This window comes from Anastrepha obliqua, chromosome 4 (assembly GCF_027943255.1).
Source record: "Anastrepha obliqua isolate idAnaObli1 chromosome 4, idAnaObli1_1.0, whole genome shotgun sequence".
Taxonomy (NCBI): Eukaryota; Metazoa; Arthropoda; class Insecta; order Diptera; family Tephritidae; genus Anastrepha; species Anastrepha obliqua.
Window position 1 is genome coordinate 46586090 of NC_072895.1, and position 19282 is coordinate 46605371.

Below are 19282 nucleotides of genomic sequence, written 5' to 3' on the forward strand. Positions count from 1 at the left end.
CATTCAACCGCGCCTATGATAGCGTATTTCTTAAATACGTTTTGAGTCCAAGAAGTACTCAAAACAATCTTTCATTCCCGCAAGTTGTTATGGGAAGAGTTGCTAGAATAGTTAATAAATTACGACTATATATATTCGGCAGTGACCTTTTCGGCATAATCCAATGGCCTTGGAAACTGTTTTTGACCATTCCTCTTTCCCGTTAACATACGCGTCCACGCTAAACAAATTAAACAGTGTCTGGGATGCAAAGCGTGTAAACCACGAAGACAAACTGCACAACTTTTATGTTTTGGACGGTACATTTTATATTCTTTGGAGTATAATTCTCGGCCAATGAATGAATTTCCTAACTTTCATGCCGTATTCAGTATGATGAAAAGTGCCATAATTTATTAATTTCACATCTGCACGGGCTTGTTCGCAGCCCACTATATTTTACAGACAACTTTCCAACACTCTGACGCACATTTGGACCAGAGGCCGTCAATTTCGCTAGAGTCGATATTGCTTATGATTTGATTGTTATCATAAACTAACAGCTTATAATAATCTCATAAAAATAAATCTAATGAAGTAGTTTCGCTTGAAGGTGTTGCCCATTTGATCGAAGCATGGCTCAAGATTACACCATTACCCTTCAGTAGAATAATCGTTTTATCAACTGAGTGACATGTGGAAGCATCTTCTTGGAACTACATATTCAATTCTGTTAAGAAAGCAAAAATAGTCTTGCAACATAGCAATATGTTTTAATCTGCACAGAAGGGGTACGCATACTGAGTGATAATCCGTCTAGATCTCGAGGACGACGAGATATCTCAATGCTTTATTTTGTTTTTTTTGCTTTGGCTGGATCTAATGGTTAACTTACTTGAAGAGCTGATTCTATTTTTGTTAATAAAACGTCAACCAGTAACATTTGAGCTTTCATTTGCATTGTAGTTAAAGAAAGGGTTTGTGATATCAGAACAGAAAATGTCCTTTTGGACACAATAACTCTCAGTTCTCATCTCTTATGTCTAATCCTTGTCTAACCTTATGCTGTGTTAGCCAAAGCTATTGACTGCAACGCGACTATTATTTTCATCGACGGAAGAACAAAGCCTAATCACACCTCTGAGTGAGTGGGGGATAGACAAAAAAGGTCTATCCATTCGTATCATAAACGAGCTGATGGTTAAAGCAACTAATTTACAAACAATCAATGATGGCCAAATAGCCATAATGTGATCGTTTAATTATTTTCATATAAACATTGGCTTAAAGAGGCTTTCATTGGACTAACAGAAGAATATGTTGTGTGCATTCGTTATATGGAGAAAATACGCAAGACTTTCGGGGAAAAAAATTATCAAAAATCAGCAGGAGTTTTAAGTCACTTAAAACTTGCACTTTGTTGTACTAAAATTTAATGGGCTATAGAACTGCGTACACATTTTTTCTAATTCTGATTAAAAACTTTGAAATATTGCTGAAAATTTGTGGAATTCTATAAAGTTTATGGGAAGTTTGAATGTTTGGTTTATATGAAATTTTTTGTAGAATGTAAGTACATTTTTCTTAAAATGTCAATGTAGTCAAAAATAGTGAAAATATCGCGTACCTACAATTTTAATAATGGTTGTATGACATATACGGATGGAAAATTCGTCCGATATGGAAATCGACCTCCTCTGAATATTATAGTTAAATTGATTTTGATGAAAAGTGAGGGCAACACAAACTTCTGTCTCTATATCTTTTAAACTGATTAGCTAAAAAGAATCTTCCTTTCCTACTCACATCAGCACTGCCATGCAGGTAAAATTTGTTGTATTTTTTGTAGCAAGCTTATGTTACTTCACCATTGCTACAGCCGAACAGTTCTCGCTCTTCGTATTCCATTTTCTTCAGGTTCTCTATCACTTTCATTGAAGCAACCCCATCAACATAGAATGCTTTTAGTTTAGTTATTGCATAACGAACTTTATGCTAAAGGGTTTATTTTATTTGTCGTTTAACTTCAACAAAAGCGATTTTTCCGCCAACACAATAACTTTTGACGTAATCGAATTTCATTTTAATTAACTCCAAGCTTGTGAGAGTAAAATGATGCTTTTGCACTAACTGCTTGTCATAAATAAATCTGTGTTCAAACAACCACTTAAATTTCAAATTGAGTTTTAGCTACAAAGTATCGATATATATATACGTGTGTGGTTAAAAAATGGTAATGGAAGTCGAATACTCACTGCCTGTTGCACGTCGCACCACTGTATGCGTGAAATTGCCCAACGCAGCGACGGTGACGATGGAATCCTTTTTGCCGCTGCACATCTGCAATTAAAGGAGTCGAATAATGCAACTAAGTTTCAAATGAAATTCATTAAGGAGAGATAAATAAATGAGGATGTATGTATTTACAGTAAAACCTCAATATAACAAAATTGTTCCTGAGTATCCTGAAAAAACCTCGTTGCTGTGAAATTTTCCATACAAAAATGTTCTATAGTTAAAACAAAGAAATTTTGAACTTTTTTTTAGAAAAAAGCATGAAAAAAATACAACCGACATTTCTCATCAAGTTGGTCTCCTTGCGCGGGGATGGGGCTTAAGTGTCCGGTTAACTCCCACATCATGGGAGTTAACTCACCACGAACTAAGAAGGAAGCTCCCTATGGGTATTGGCTGGGCATCCATCTGCAAAGCGGCGGTGGCCAGTCAATCACCAGGTGGAGATTACCGTACCGACTACGATTCCACTGTCATTCCCTAGCCTGGTATCCCATTATCTCCTCTCAAAATCTTGCCTAAGACAACCAAGGCAACCCAAAACCAAGACCAAATCTCTCAAGAAATACCACTCATGCAAACGGAGTAAAGCCTGTGACTAAGCTAGGGCCTAGCTCCCGCTTCGTCCGTTCAAGGACTGCCTCTACGTCAGCGAAGCCTCTTACCCGTAACAATTTCAACCTTGTCATAAGACAAGTTGGAGACGACATTCCATCTACTTCCGGTGCCAGCAGTAGACGTCCCCTCGCAACAAGACTCTTGGGAAGCAAGAGTTACCCTGTCAGAAGACAAGCGGATCTTGCTGTCCCCGTCACTCCAGGTGGCTGTTTCGTCACACCTAGTAATGTCTCAGCCAATGGTTCCTGATGTTTGCTCTTCTGTCATCATTAGACTATCCTACCAAGCAATTGGCTTTCAGAGACACTGAAAGACATCAGAGAAGAGGAACTGAGGGTGGAACAGTCAGACTCCAAGGCGTAGGCTGAAGTCTTTATCACCGAACACCGGAAGAAGGCCAAAATAGACTCCGCGCAGGGCAAGCGCATGCGATCGAGTGAAGAGTAAATGCTCCTCTCTTTATCCCGAGGAGCTTGACATCATTTAGACACTATAGCTGGGCAACTTCGTGAGTGTTTCCCAAGAGAAATTTTAATTCTATAATATGTGTAGCTTGCAGAGTCTTAAGAGGTAGAACTACTAAGATTATGGAAGCAGTAATAAGTATTTTCTGAGGGCCAGGCGACACTATTAACGTTAGGATTGCCTAATACTAGATCCAAATTAGTCAAGCAGTGCAATTTCTCAGTCAATCGTAATCTCTCTTATCTTCTTTTTCGGCCATACGCGCATTATGGATGAATAGCTTCTCCGGTAAAGTCCAGAATGTTGGTTCGACGATACTTGATCAAACAAACCCATTCAGCTTGCTAAGAGAAGGTAGTCAAATATTTGAAAATTCAGAATAGTAAAAAATTTCTTCACAGATGGTTAAAATCATATGGATCTCAAATTCAAAATTGTAGATAGTAATATTGTAATATTGTAATATTGTATAGTAAATTGTGTAGATAGTCCGTCTGTGATCAAGAGGGTTGAGTCGACGTTTAACTTGAAATGTGTCCAAGAGTTTCGAGGACGCCGATAATCTTTTCAACTGATGAAATATGCGACGTCTGAGAGAGGCTTGAATCGTCATGTCCAAGAACACAAATCCCGCGAGAGTTTAAAAAACGACCATATAGCTTCTAAAGGGAATACTAATAGGACAGTAGGACAGTAGTAAAATCCACTGAAAGCGGAATAGCGGTCGCCCCCATCTGTATTCTCTCCACTGTGGATTTATCTAGCGTCTCGCTGGAGGTTCTGATTTCCTAAAAGGTCGCGATGGGGAAATCTACACTGGGCACTGTAATGGTTTCTGAGGTCACCACGTGAACTATTTAAGAGCAAGTCATCTGAACTATGCTAAATTAATTAATTTATTTTCATAATTCCGAAAAATCTTCCAATTGCTTTTAGACTCATCCACCCTTCATGCACACATATGTATATACATACTACGCTATCAGGTGCCGGAAATATACATCCCTTAACTTGCTTTATGCTCACATAAAGTACTACACTTACACATATATACTCGTATGTGTATGCATGTAAACGAAATTGCTGGGGAAAGCATTTATTGCTTACTATACTCTAAGCTGAAAACTCATATTATCTCTTATCTCATTATCTCGGTTTTATGCGAAATTGGACGTTTTTATGCGTACTCCTGACGGTAACCTTAAATTGGAGTGCAATTTAATGTTAAAGGTAAATACAAACACAACATAATCAGAAAATAATAAACTCTTAGTAACGGTGTTAATACACACACACACCCTTCCACATTTCAAATTCTTAACAGAAATGAACAATAAACACTTAAGGAGATATCATGGGAATATATTATATGACCTACAAAAGGAGTTATTTATGCATGCGTACGCACATCCATATGTACACTTGTGTTCGAAATAATAAGAGCGAATGAATTAGAAATGGCGGACTGGGAATTCACAGAGAGAACGTAGGTTTGATTCTCGGTGAAACACCAAAATTAAGAAAAACATATTTCTAAAGCGGTCGCCCCTCGGCAGGCAATGGCAAACCTCCGAGTGTATTTCCGCCATGAAAAAGTTCCTCATAAAAAAAAAAACACTATTTGTCGTTCGGAGTCGGCTTGAAACTGTAGGTCCCTCCATTTGTGGAACCGCCACATCAAGACGCACGCCACAAATAGGAGGAGAAGCTCGACCTAATACCCAAAAAGGGTGTACGCCCCAATTATATAGTATGTATTTAATGAATTAGAAATTTTAATAAATTTTTTATTTAACTTTTTTTTGCCTTTTTTATAAAAGTGCAAAAGCATAAATATAAAAGTTACTCTAAGCTCCAATCTTTCCGCAAAATTCACAAAAATTGAAGTAATAAAAAAAAGGACATTAAAATTTCAAACAATTTTTCGGACTTTTTAGAAACGTTCTGGTATGCCGTTTTATTGGTGGCGCAAAATTAATCATCCTCTCGGAAGATATATTGTTCTTAGAAATGGCGTCTTACGTGAATTATATTTGACAAACAGCTGCAGTATACAAAGAGTCAAGCAATCGACGGCGTAAAGGTAAGGTTCGGTTACCCAGGTTGCTTGTCTAAGACAAGACGCTCGGTGACCCTAAGGCTCATTGTGATACCTGCCTTTGATTTCGTTCTCCTTAGTTCAACTTAATTCTTAATCCACTTAGATCTTCTTATGAAAGTAACTAGTCTCTCCCGTGAGACATTTTCACATTTCCCAGGTCTTCAAAGAAATAGTCGCCAAGATATTTGTCACGACTTCTTTGAAGTGCGGCACACTCATAGAGGAAGTGTTGTACCAACTCAATTTCTTCTTCACCTCTACAACTCCTGCAGAAGTCATTGTGAGGTACACCCATTCTACTGGCTGTGCACGTGAACGAGAATGTCTGCAATACTCAAAATTATTATTTTTGAAGTGAAACTTCTTAGGCATCGATGGAAGAGCGAGAAGGGAGAGTTAAATTTCAAAGATTGCAACGTTTTCGGCATTTTCGTTCCGCGAGAGAGAAAAAAGATATAACGTAAAGGAAAAGGAGAGAGCTATACCTTATATATGTACATCTTAGATACACTTTAGGCTATTTTTCCTGAGTTTTTCCTTGTGGTTGCTAATTTCTAGTGAGAAATAGCTCTGCCTACTTTTTCGCGCTTGTTTGTTGGTGCAAAAGTGGAGCCCACTTTTTGGCGTGCTATTTCCTTGGTGCCTACTGTTTGGGTCGTTTTTTGGTCCCAATTTGTTTGGAGTTTTTTTTGTGCCTACTTTTTGGCGCTTATTTCCGCTTCCTGGCTAGTGCTTGTGCGTACTATAAAGTGCTATCCATTCCGCCGTCGGATTTATTGGTATTCCCTTGCGGTAATTTGTGCCGTTGTTGTGCTCCTGGAATCCCTGCGTTTGTGCGGGTGATAAACGCTCGGAGTAGTTCGCGTTGTTGCCACGGTTTGTGTCCGGCGTTTACCTACACCGGTCAATCCTTTTCCGTTTTTTGTAAATTTTGTCTATTTGTATTCTCTGCAAATGTTGTGAATTTATTTAGATGTATATTCTCTCTCTCTCTTTCTTTCTCTCTCTCTCTCTCTTTCTCTCTCTCTCGCTCTCTCATTCTCTCTCGCGTCTCTCCCTCTTTCTTTGTCTGCCTTGAAAGTTTCATTTCTGTTATGTGTACTACGCTACACGCAAAGTTAAAAAGTTCAAAAACGAAAATGGATGATTAATTTTCAAGTGGTGCAAAGTCCCCATTGGTTTTAATTTTTTTTTTTTATTGAGACATTCAGAATTTTTTTCCAATTAAGAGGCCGATCATAAGCTTTATATGGAAGAAAATTCTCAACACAAAAATTTCGAAAAACCAACAAGAATTTTGAGTGACTTCAAACTTACATTTTACCACACTAACTTGAAATTTTCTAAAGTTTCTTATTAAAAAGTTGAAAATTTCTGTGCAAATGTTGTTTTTATAACTTGTTAAAGTTTCGTGAAATTTTTACAAAATTTGTAGTTTTAGGCCATATGATTTTTTTTTGTAGAATGCACTTAACTTTTATAAAAAAAAAAAATGTAAAAAAACTTAAAAAATAGTTAAAACGTAGTAATTCGTCACTATCTTAATATTTTGAACGCAGGTGTACCGTTCATATGTATGCTTAGGAGTATAGCCACTCACTGTCATTACACCAACGATCTGTTTTCATTGACACCAGCAGCGAAGGCACAATATTGACATTGCTGCTCTACCCTACTTTTACATGTTTCAATGAAAAGTGAATGTGGGCCTTATTTGCCCATCAACATCGGAGTATCAACTGTTCTGCTCGCTTAATCTTTTTTCTGCATTTTGTCTTGTAAAAAAATAGCACGAACGTGTGCTTATATGCTCACATGTACTCGTATGGGTGATGCATTTTTATTATAAAGTTTATGTTCCTGACGAGAAAAACCAATCCCGTCATTTGCTCATCAAAAACTAGTGAAGCAATCAAGTCGAATCAAGGGAAATGCCGGTAGCTTCCTTAATATCACATAAATGTTTTAAAGCATCACAATTCATAAACGGCCAGCTAACTATAAAGTGTAACATCCTAGGGTACAAGTGCCATTGTAAGAAATAATATTGGGGTATAGTGAACAAATAAGGGCGCGAGTAGGATATTCGAAAAATGCGCAAACTTGATTGTAAGTGGCCAAAGTGTCATACAATTTTAGGGAGAGAATACCAAATTTATGGAATATTTCCTTAGTTGTGTTGTTAATAAATTTCCAGACTTCGGTATTAATATCCACGCATTTGTCTTTCAGCAAAAACTATAAGAAATTCGGCAATATGATCTCCGTGATCTAAACTTTATAGATTTGCTGCTCCGCCTGCATGAGCTTCAGAAATTTTGGGAGCCTTAGAAGATGCGGCTGGTCAGCGATGTGAATCTTGACTGAAATGGAATAGTTTGTTTGACAAAAAAAGTACAACCTTACGCAAATTAAGAAAAAAAAATCCAACAAATTTTCAATATTTCAAACTTTTGATTCAGGTAGATAAGTAGGAGCAATGGTTGAAGTATTGTGTTCAATGGCCCTTTAACAACAGTCAGGGGGTTGCCGATAACCGGGTTGGAGATCCCTTAGACCAATTTAGACCCCTTCATGGCAAGCTCATCAGCAATTTCATTTCCCCCTTAAATGTTACCTGTACCCCCAAGAGGTTTGATCTCCTCGTTACAGGAATTGACTAGTTTGATCCGCACCATGGCGTCGTCATAGTCTTGATCGCGGCTTGAGCATCGGAAGAATGGTTAATGTTATCCCCGTTGCCACGTATCGTAAGCATTTTGCATGCCTGCAGTATTGCAAACACTTCTTCCTGAAAACCAGTAGAATTCGGCAATTTTAAACTAATAGCAAAGTTGGCTGATTTTGAGAAAATCCCTGCTGCCGTTAGTGAAGATAGAAGTACCGACACTGCATTAAGGACCGCGACAGGATGTCTTTTGATGTCACCAATACAACACCTACATTACCCTTATGCTGCCTGTTAAGGAGCATAACGAATTGCTCAGTAAGCAGTTTTTGCTAGGGTGTTACCGTAGGCCTCACCTATGCAGACACCTGCTCGAGCCTGAGCCACCTCCCAGGCACATCGGGAGGCATTTCCTCAACTACGCGGACGAAATCTTAGACAAAACAAACAGACAGCTACTGGCTCGAACAGTGTACAGACAGGCCATAAACGACATTCATCGGGAGATTCTCACCACCTTCTGAAGCTCCCGACCCCGGAATGCTCACCAATCGAAAACGAAGAGCTCCAACTTCCCCGAGAGTCCCGCGTCACCTTGGCACAATTACGTTCTGGATATTGTAGCAGTTTAAACTCCTACTTATCCAGAATCGACCCCGACATACTAAACATACATTCATATGTCCAGCATATGAAGGCACCCCCGCACGACACTAACCACCTATTCACATGCCCCATTAAATCCACTCATGTAACACCCCTCTCCCTCTGGACCCAACCCGTCGAATTAGCTAGTTTCCTGGGCCTACCGTTAGATGAGCTAGACCAAGACGACCGGTAATTACGCTACACTGACAGGGCAAAGGTACTGCTATAACAACAACAACAACATGGAAGTACCGATTTTCGTGTAGATTTTCCCCTCGTTCCAATCCCGCCTACTTGAAAGATTGCCCTGACACGGCTCTCAAACTCCAGTTTGTTACCATGTCTCTTTAAAGATTGCCTCGAGAGACCGACCTTCTTTAACATGATTGCACTTTGAGCAGCGATGGAAATAACATAAAAGTCGTAGGAAAGTAAATGCAAAACGACATTGAGGACAGCACTAGGACAAGTGCTACATACTCCGGTGCTGCCAATACAAGCAGTCCTTTGTAGCCTCCCCAGTTTGGTGATATTATATTCCTTCGGAAGAACTTCCCACAAAAAGCGGGCATCTATGCGATAAATTTGGCAGAGCTACTAAGTTGTACATCCACAGCACGACTTGTGGCTTGAGTCCCCATTTTTTACCGAACATAGATTTGCAGGACTACAAAGCTACACTGGCCTTCTTTACCAGATTTTCATTGTGTAGTGTCCAAAGGAGTTTAGAGCCAAGTATCACTGCAAGATACCTAACATCCGAGGAAAACGGAACGTGGACGTGGTTGTTTAATTGGGAAGTCTAAAGTTTGGAGATTGTATCAGAAATTCCCGCAAATTTTCTTGAATGCAGAGTTATAGGCTATTAAATTTTTTAAAGTACAAAGTGCAAGTTTTAGCTGGCCCAAAAATAGCGTTGATAGAAGTTATTATTGCTGGAGTTATTAATTTAAATTTTGAAGATTCCACTTATATAGTTTTTATAGGAGAATAACTTTTCATTTTCATAAAAAAATATTAAAATTAATTAAGAAACAAATAAATTGTCAAAACTTCTCAATAAGTGTTTGTGCTACAGTTCTTGTGGAAAATACATTGAATCTTAGGCAAACATTTATTTTTATGAATTATTATTATTAAAAAATATTGTTAATTATAATATTAAAATATTAAAAATATTAATAAAACAGTTTTTGTAATTCTAGTATAAAAAAAGTTATAAAATCTTTTTATTTTTTTTACCAACATTGAATACATCTGCTATAAAAATTTTTCATTGATATAAATCAAGTCTACAATGAACCACTTTTCAGAAAAATGGAAACATGTATGCCTTGTCCAGAACACTTGGATCACTTAAGGGGGAGTCGCTCGATTATAAATCATACATTTTTCCGGATAAGAGTCACTGTAAATAGCATCTCTGCATAATAATCAGAGATTTTTTCCATTGATAAGTTAGAAACTTAATCAAACGAAATTATTCACATAAATCCTTAATGTTTTCACCACGGCTGACTTAATTGTGTGACAATCTTTCAAAAATAAATAAACAAATTTGATTGAAAGTTTGTGTCTAACGTTATTTCACGGGAGCTGTGCTCTCTAAATCGTCCATTCGTTACCAATTTTGAAAGAGCTGATGGCAGGGCACCTCCTGATGGCAAAACATTTCTACGTAGCTGTATATGTTTCTCGGGGGTATCGAAATTTGGATGCCCATTTATTTGTCTAGATTCTTCCGCAGGATTAGAAGCACGATTAAAATCTAGACGCTAATCAATTTCCCAGTTTTGAAGCTACAAGGATAGGGCCCAATTAGTTAGTTAACGATAGATGTAAGTTCACCAAGCGAAATTAATAAAAGGGCCTTTCCAATGAATTATTTCAAACTTTACGTCTCATCAAGGGTTATAAGTGTCATATTAGGCTAACTCTGGATTGTTGGCCTACTACAGATTTGTTTAAACTACAAAATATGTGAACACGCAAATCTCAGTGTTGCAGTCTCCAACATTATTGTTTTGTTTAAACTTAAACAGAATAAAGGAATCCAAAGCATACCAGCCAATCGCACTCTATGTGAGCATCATAATACGCTTTCAATTTACATTTGCGTTGAAACAAAAATGCAACATTTCATTTTAATCTCAAGCTGTGCGAAACTTTATGAATGCATAACATGGATAACTGACTCACCACACACATAAAGGGAAAGTATCATAGACTAAAAGAAAACCTTGGAAACGAGGGAAAAATCACAGTAACTGCACAATTGACTACATTAACTTTTACATGCGTATGCATGTGTGAAAAGAATTCATCGCACACACACAATGAGTAAAATAAACAAAACAAGAATAACAGTGGCATGAGTAACTAAAACATTGCATGCATTCAGGCGCCTAATGTGAAAAGTTTTGACGTTGCTCTCATTCATACGGCGCTGGCTGGGTGATTTTCGTAATTTTTCTTTTAATCTACTTTCTTTTGCTTAACGCATTTACCTTTGGCAGTCTTGATTTACGGTTATTGTATGAGTTTCTGTGTTTCAAAATCAAATCGAAGGATATCAGTCTTTACTATAAAGGTAAAATTTTTATTCGAAAATCAATTAGAATATTTTATTACCTATACATAAATATCTAAGTACAATTTTTTATTTTTTATTTTTTTTCACTTTTAAAGTAGGCACACATATTGAATTGCCGCCGTTTTTCCGGAAGCTTGCATCAAAATTCCACATTACGTTCCAAGTCGAAATCTTTTGAAATTTGGGTTTTGTTCGACAATAAATTTTTTTTATTATTTCGCTCAGGAGCATAAGGCCTCGACAAGACTATTCCATCGTACACTGTCCTGGGCTTTCGTTTTTGCGCAACAACCTGCTCTAAGTATTCTTTGGCTGATTACCTTCCGCTCCAGAGCCATTGTCGAGATGCTGTCTGGTGCTGTGCTAAGCGAGTGGCCTATCCATGGCCACTTTTTGCATTTGATTTATTTGCCATAGGATGGGTTTCTCATATGTTGATCTCTACAACACGTCGTTGGTGATGGTGTTCGGCTAGAATATTCTACAGATGATGCGGAGCCATTTGTTGACAAAATATTTATTGTAGACTCTGTTTGGTGGTGTTAGAGACCAACCATGGTTCACTTCTGTACAACAATACGAACTTCACGCATGAGCTGAATATTTGCAGTTTAGAGCGTCTGGAGATTTGCGAACACGCCGATACTGTAGGCATTTGCCCGAACGCCGCCCTTGCTTTGTTTAGCCTGCAGTTGACATCTTTATCTGCTCCGCCGTCTGCCGTGATAGTGGAGCTGAGGTGGCAAAAGCTTTCGACAAATTCCACCGACCACTCGTCAACTATGATATGTCTTGCTTTATTGTGGTTGACATTGATATTTTTGGTTTTAGAAATACATAAAAAAAATCGCGGGGGGGTCTGGTTAGTACTGTGGTGGCTGAGGCATGATTACGTTGACATTTACAGAAATAATAATTTTTTAATAATTTATTTCAAGTAGCCAAAGATCTCCAGGCACACCAAAATATGTCTAGCCTTCATCCCCTCGACGATCGGTTTTACGTTATCGCAACAATCCAAATTTAAATTCCGACAAATATTGCCAATGGAGAAAATGCGCAACACCACGAAGGGAAAAATTGTAGATTATACGAGAATCGTGAATCACTCAAACTTGCATTTTTTATACTAATATTTAATGGAACATAAATCTGCATATCAAACATCTTTCTAGAAATGCTAGCTGAAAACCGTGGAATTGAATGAAAAGTTTGTGGACTATTTTTAATTACTTAATGGAGTTTGAAACTTGGATGTATATAAATATATGGTTTGTTCGATAATAACCTACGGTCGATTTGTTAACTTGCAGTCCCGCATAGACCGATTCGGTGCATAGCGATACCTGATGCAGTTCATTAGTTATGCGTTTCGAAATAGTGCACTCGCATGGTGCCTGTTTCTTTTGCGAATTTCAGAAGACATTTCCAACCCATCTTCCAATATGTCCTAAATATTTTGAGCGTGTTTTGAATAACTCAGAACATCCTCAAAAAAAATGCTCTCCAATTTCTTCCCTACATTTCCTGCATTCCTCGCAGTCCGAGATTCCTATTTTGAAAGCATACGCTGCTACTGGCCTATACCCCCTTAGCCCGCCTATCAAAGTTCTGTAATCTCTATGTGCTAATGATAGTATAAATGGAGCAAGACTGTGATTGTCTTGACCTTAGCATTCTTGCAAGTAGACAAGCTCTCCCATCCTGTCCTGCTCACGTTTTCGTCTAGTTCGTTGTGTAATGTTCACGTTGACTTTTGCATTTCGTTAGCAATATCGAAAGATAGAGTTGCCTCGTTAGTCGCTATGTCGTCTACTGTCTCGTTCCCTGCAATGCACTTATCGCCTGGAGCCAAATGGAAATAAAGTTTACAATTCGCTGCCAGTTTTTCTACTACCTCTTTGCTCTTAAAAATGATCTTGGACGTGTTATAAAGGGTGGTTAAGTGTCAAGGGCCGGTGTAGATTTTGAATAAAATACAATGTTTTTAGGAAATTATTATAATTTTTCTTTATTGTGATAATATTGGTATAGCTCAATTACGTATGGAACAAAATATCGGCCAAATAGCCGCCGCGGCCTCGGCGGCACACCTCCATCCGATGGTCCAAATTGGTCCGATGACGCTGAGGCATAATTGAGGTTCTATGTCGTTAATGTGCCGAATTATCTCATCCTTTAGCTCTTGAATTGTTGCTGGCTTATCGTCGTACACCTTTTCTTTCATATAAACTCAAAAAAAAAAAAGTCCCACGGTGTCTAATCACATGATCTTGGCGGCCAATTGACATCACCGCGACGTGAGATTATTCGGCACAAAACAGTCACTCTTTGTGGGTGCATTGGTTTTTCGGCAATCATTCTTGGATTATCATTCGCCCAAATGCGGCAATTCTGCTTATTGACGAATCCACTGAGGTGAGAATGTGGCTCATCACTGAAGATGATTGCCATTTCCTGCCACCATTCTGACCATTGACGACGCTTGAAATGGTCAAGAGACTTTAGTTCTTGAGTCAATTGCACCTTGTAAGCATATAAATGCAAGTGTTTATGCATAATGTTCATCAACGACGAGCGTGAGAGGTGCAATTTTTGGGCACGACGATAAGTTGAGGTGGACGGCTCTTCAACCACACTATCGCGAACAGCAGTAATATTTTCTGCAGTACGAGCTGTACGAGCATGCACTGGTATTTCTACATTTCCTACAGACCCGGTTTGCTCAAACTTTTGCACAATTTTTCCGATTGTACGCACATTCGGACGATTAAATTGACCGAAAAAATCGCGAAGTGCGCGATATGCATTTTGACTTTAACGCCCGTTTTCATAATAAGCCTGAATAACTTTAACGCGTTGCTCGATTATGTATCTTTCCATGGTTCAAATTGAATTAGTCTGAAATTGAAAACTGTCAAATGCAATGCAGAAAAAGGCTAGATGTTTAGGTGTGGTTCAGATTTAACATCCGCCCTTGAAATTTAACCACCCTTTATTAAACGATGTAATTGCTTTAATGGCTGCCCGATTGTATATGTAAAGACATTAGTCTGGAAGCTTATACGACTTTCTTAGGTCTTACTCTGCACAGTATATCCCAGCATCTACTCCGCTAGGCATTTTAAAATCATCCGAATAAAAGTTAAATGCATTGCGTTTGGTGCCCAAGTCCATATAGTCTATGTCCATAGGTCCTTTATGAGAGTTCGTTTATGGCTTTTAGTTTTGCATCGGTGATAAATCGAGTGTGTATTCGAGGTCCACCGTTAGAGTCGTTCTTAGCGTACCTGTACTGCATAAATCAGGTAGTTGCTGAACCTCTAAAAGCTATACTTTTATAGAAATAAATAATGCCCACTCGAAAAAAACGAAGAGCATTCAAAATCTGTATAAATATTGATGTGATATTACTTGTCACGAACTGTATGTAGCTTATGAAATTATTAAAAGTCACATTTTCTTTTCAAAGTCAAATTTTTTTCGCGTGCTCTATTCCTTCAGTGTCTCATGTGTGTGTTCCATTGCAAGAATTAGTACTGAAAGTCTACTTCTAACTGCTCTTTGAGGATGCTTGAGGCTTTCTCTTTCATAGCTCTGTTTTATCAAAGCATCAGACAGTCGCTGGCTACACCTTGTATGAAGGAGGCTTTCAAAATGCCAAATATAATAGCGCAAACTTGGATAAGGGTAAGACTCCGTCAGAAAATATGAGATTTGCAAGTGGCCTTTCGATTTCTTTGAAACTTTGGGAAATATTAGTTCTAGGTAAGATACATTCAAGCCTAAAAGGATTTTGAAAAATTTTCAAAATTGAGTCATCTACGCCATGTTGAATATCGGGACCGTGTTTTTTCAAAAATCAATATTTCTTGAACCGGTGGATGGATTTCAATGCAATTTACAGACAATATAGAAACAAATAAGTAGTTTAAATTAGTATTATGTAAAAAAAAAATTTCGAAATTTTGACCAAAAAAAAGTCAAAAAATTTTTTTGAATCAATTTTTAGTTGATTTGGCCACTTTTTTAGATTTTCTGTTATACACGTAACGATTCCTTATGATTTAACCTTTATTTTGAAAAAAAAAATTTTATGGTGTCTATAATAGTTCTCGAGATATTGCGATTTTAGTGGAAGCGCGCACGCACTTTCGCGTACGCACGCACGGTTCGCGCTGCGTTATGTGTTCCTGTATGAAGTGACTGGAGCAGACTGCTGCAGGTCTGTGCGCGTTTTTCTACTCCTGCGCTGCGTAACCGCGAAATTCACGGTGTTCGCGAAATTCACGGTGTTCGCTTCCACTAAAATCGCAATATCTCGAGAACTATTATAGACACCATAAAATTTTTTTTTTCAAAATAAAGGTTAAATCATAAGGAATCGTTACGTGTATAACAGAAAATCTAAAAAAGTGGCCAAATCAACTAAAAATTGATTCAAAAAAATTTTTAGACTTTTTTTTGGTCAAAATTTCGAAATTTTTTTTTTACATAATACTAATTTAAACTACTTATTTGTTTCTATATTGTCTGTAAATTGCATTGAAATCCATCCACCGGTTCAAGAAATATTGATTTTTGAAAAAACACGGTCCCGATATTCAACATGGCGTAGATGACTCAATTTTGAAAATTTTTCAAAATCCTTTTAGGCTTGAATGTATCTTACCTAGAACTAATATTTCCCAAAGTTTCAAAGAAATCGAAAGACCACTTGCAAATCTCATATTTTCTGACGGAGTCTTACCCATAAGTTCCTATTACGCCGAAAAGCTAAGTATTCCCTACGGACAAATTTTATATACAAACTTACATTCATATTGGCACATAAAACTATTATGACTATGCTGTACTTATTCACGCAATAAGCCAGTATACAAAGTTTTAAACGAGCATTATAAGCCAGTGACATGTGACCTAATGCAATACTCAAATATTACCATTTCATATTACATGGCACAACTTTTATACCACAGCGATAAAGAACTTAACAAAAACTCTCCCATTGTGGCCTTTCCGTAGTGGTCATATCCATGGCAGCTTTCAAAGGGGCTGAAAGACAGAAAACAGCAGTTGTCGCAAATGTCGTTCTATGGAAATATTTTAAAACAATCAAACACTCCCACTCAAACGCATGCCACACACTTATTTAGACTGGGTAAGCTTTCAGAACTTTACATATATTTGTGCACATAAACAGATACATACATATGTATATATGTATATATGTATTGTATCTGCGTGCATATATGTATAACAAAGTTTTGGAACTGCAGATGAATGAGCAGGTGTTGTAACAAAACGTCACAAAGCTGAATTGAGGAAAATAAAAGCTTTTATTACGAAATGAAAAGGAAAAGGGCAAACGGAAGAGGAAGAAGAGTGCAAGGCATATAACGTTGGTACTCGTACAGTGTATGCCTTAAGCCTAAATATTTTCAGAATTTGCAAATCGCTTTTATTTTCAGAAACAGTAATCACAAGGCCAACGAAAAATCAAATACACGCAAGAGCTATTTAATTAAAAATTGACAACTGGTGCTCAGGAAGGTCTCTGGTACTATAATTTTGTTTGAATGCCAATTATTTGTACAAGATAATAAATATACATATATCCTATGATTGTTAAAAGTTCGGAATACATACATACATGAGTGTATAGGTAAAGCGTTTTTCAGTAAGAGCGCTTCAACTTATTTTTTTTAATAAAACACAAACGGTTTGATTTTTTTAACTTATTTTTTTTTATTATCGAGTTTTATTATAAGTATGAAATTCGATTTCTTTTGCATGACCACCGCGTGCACGTTTTACGAAATCCAATCGTTGAACCCAATTTTCGACCACTCTTTTGCATAGATCGGCCGAAATTCCAGCAATTTCGCGTTCAATATTGGCTCTGAGCTCACAAATCGTCGCCGGTTTGTTACTGTAGACCAATGATATCACATAACCCCAAAGAAAATAGTCCAGAGGCGTCAAATCATACGAGCGCGGCGGCCATTCGACCGGTCCATTTCTGGAAATAATGCGCTCATCGAACTTACTCTTCAACAAATCCATTGTAGCGTGTGCTGTGTGGCTTGTGGCCCCGTCCTGTTGAAACCACATGTCGTCTAAGTCCATACCATTCAATTGCGGCCAAAAATAATCGTTTATCATGTCGCGGTATCGATTTCCATTCATAGTAACGTGGCGATCGTTCTCGTCAACGAAAAAATATGGGCCAATTACGCCGCCGGCATGTAAACCGCACCAAACAGTCACTCTTTGTGCGTACATGCGGAAATTCTGCTTATTGACGAATCCACTGAGGTGAAAATGTGCGTCCTCAGTGAAGATGAAGTGCGCCGTATGCATTTTGATTTGAACGCCCTTTTTCATAATAAGCCTGAATAACTTCAACGCGTTGCTCAAGTGTGTAGCGTTCCATGATGAAATGTATACTAATGAAGTTTACAAATGACAAGCGAAAAATAAAAAATATTGCGTCGTTCGCCCTCCCTAAAATTTTTCAGAACATCAACTGAAATTTCAATATTTGAAGGCCTCTGCTGGCGACAGAAGATATCGTTCGATTGGGCTGAAATTTGGCACACACTTTATTAGTCTAACAGTGCAACTTTTCCGCACTATAAGAATTCGAACCTAAAAACATTTTCGGAATTGTATTCTCCAAATAACGTTTTTCGTAAGATTTTACGCTCAAAAACGTAAAGTTTTTGCTCATCGGCCTTGCTTAGTGTTCAAGTTTCTCTATCATTAATAAGCACTAGGACAATAAGAGTACGATAAATTCTTACTTTTGCTGGTCTTCCAATAATGGGACGAGGTATAGTTGTATCTCAAAGTAGCAGTCTCAGTCTCAGTCTCTTTCATCTATTTCAATCGTTATGTTGTTTTTATTGCCGATTTCAACACCGAGATATTAGAATTTCTCCACAATTTCGAAAATGTATGGACCTATTTTAAGACTTTGGCCCATGTTCTGTACTGCTTGTTTTTGAAGTATGGACACCATTGCCTTCGTCTTGAATGCATTTAGTCATAGTCCCATTATTCTTGCCGCTTTATCAATTTTTATAAAGGCTTCTTTGAGGTAATCAAAGGGTGCCGCTGATGATGGAGAAAATTATGCGCGTCGCCTATATCGACATCTCCGGTACCATTTTTATAAAAGTGTATAAAATTGATGCTCGCTTACGCTGATGATATCGACATTGTTGGCATTAGTCAGTGGGCAGCCAGTGCAACTTTCTCCAGTCTCCTGCGGTAAACCACGGCAAGATAAAGTATCTTGTGTCAACAAACAAAAAGTTTACGCGTATTGGACAATCCTCAGTTCATTTGCAGGGATCGCCATCAGTATAGGAAGTTCTTAACCGAGGCTTTGTACATCATTTCATTGGGAAGGATTTTTAAGTGGCGGGTCCCAAACCCAGCGCCTAACCAGCTATCCTAGGATGCTGCGCCTTCTCACGTTGCCTTACTCCCGAACGGGTGTTCTTGGGATACTTGGGCTAATCCCGGACGTTGTCAGCTGCTTTATATGCAGAAGAATCGTCCTGGCTACTCTCAAGTGAATGGCAATCAGTAACTTTCCCCACTCATACATATGGAACCATCCTCCAGTATTCGATGCGATACCAGTTGGTGGTAGCAGAGGAAGAGAATGGCCTCCTCTGCGTTGGCAAGATCAGGTGGAGAAGCACTTGGCTTCACTCGCTGTGTCCAACTTGCGCCGGTTAGCACGAGAAAGAAACGACTGGCGCGCTTTTTTAAACTCGGCCAAAATCGCGTAATCGGTTATCGCGCCAATTAAGAAGAAGAAGTATTGGACAATGGGTAGCGATTGATAATTACGAGTTCGGCGTAGTCAAGGAATTTGTGTACCAAGGATCCAGCATTAGTA

General features: G+C 38.1%; 1 protein-coding gene across 2 annotated transcripts in view; it reads right to left on the reverse strand.

Moving 5' to 3' along the window:
- The window catches only part of LOC129243487 (high affinity cAMP-specific and IBMX-insensitive 3',5'-cyclic phosphodiesterase 8), a 421728-nt gene that overhangs the window by 183415 nt on the left and 219031 nt on the right, over positions 1-19282 (reverse strand). For both annotated transcript variants that reach the window (XM_054880534.1, XM_054880535.1), the window contains one exon: positions 2235-2319. In XM_054880534.1, the coding sequence (XP_054736509.1) occupies positions 2235-2319 (85 nt within the window). The remainder of the gene's footprint in view (positions 1-2234; positions 2320-19282) is intronic.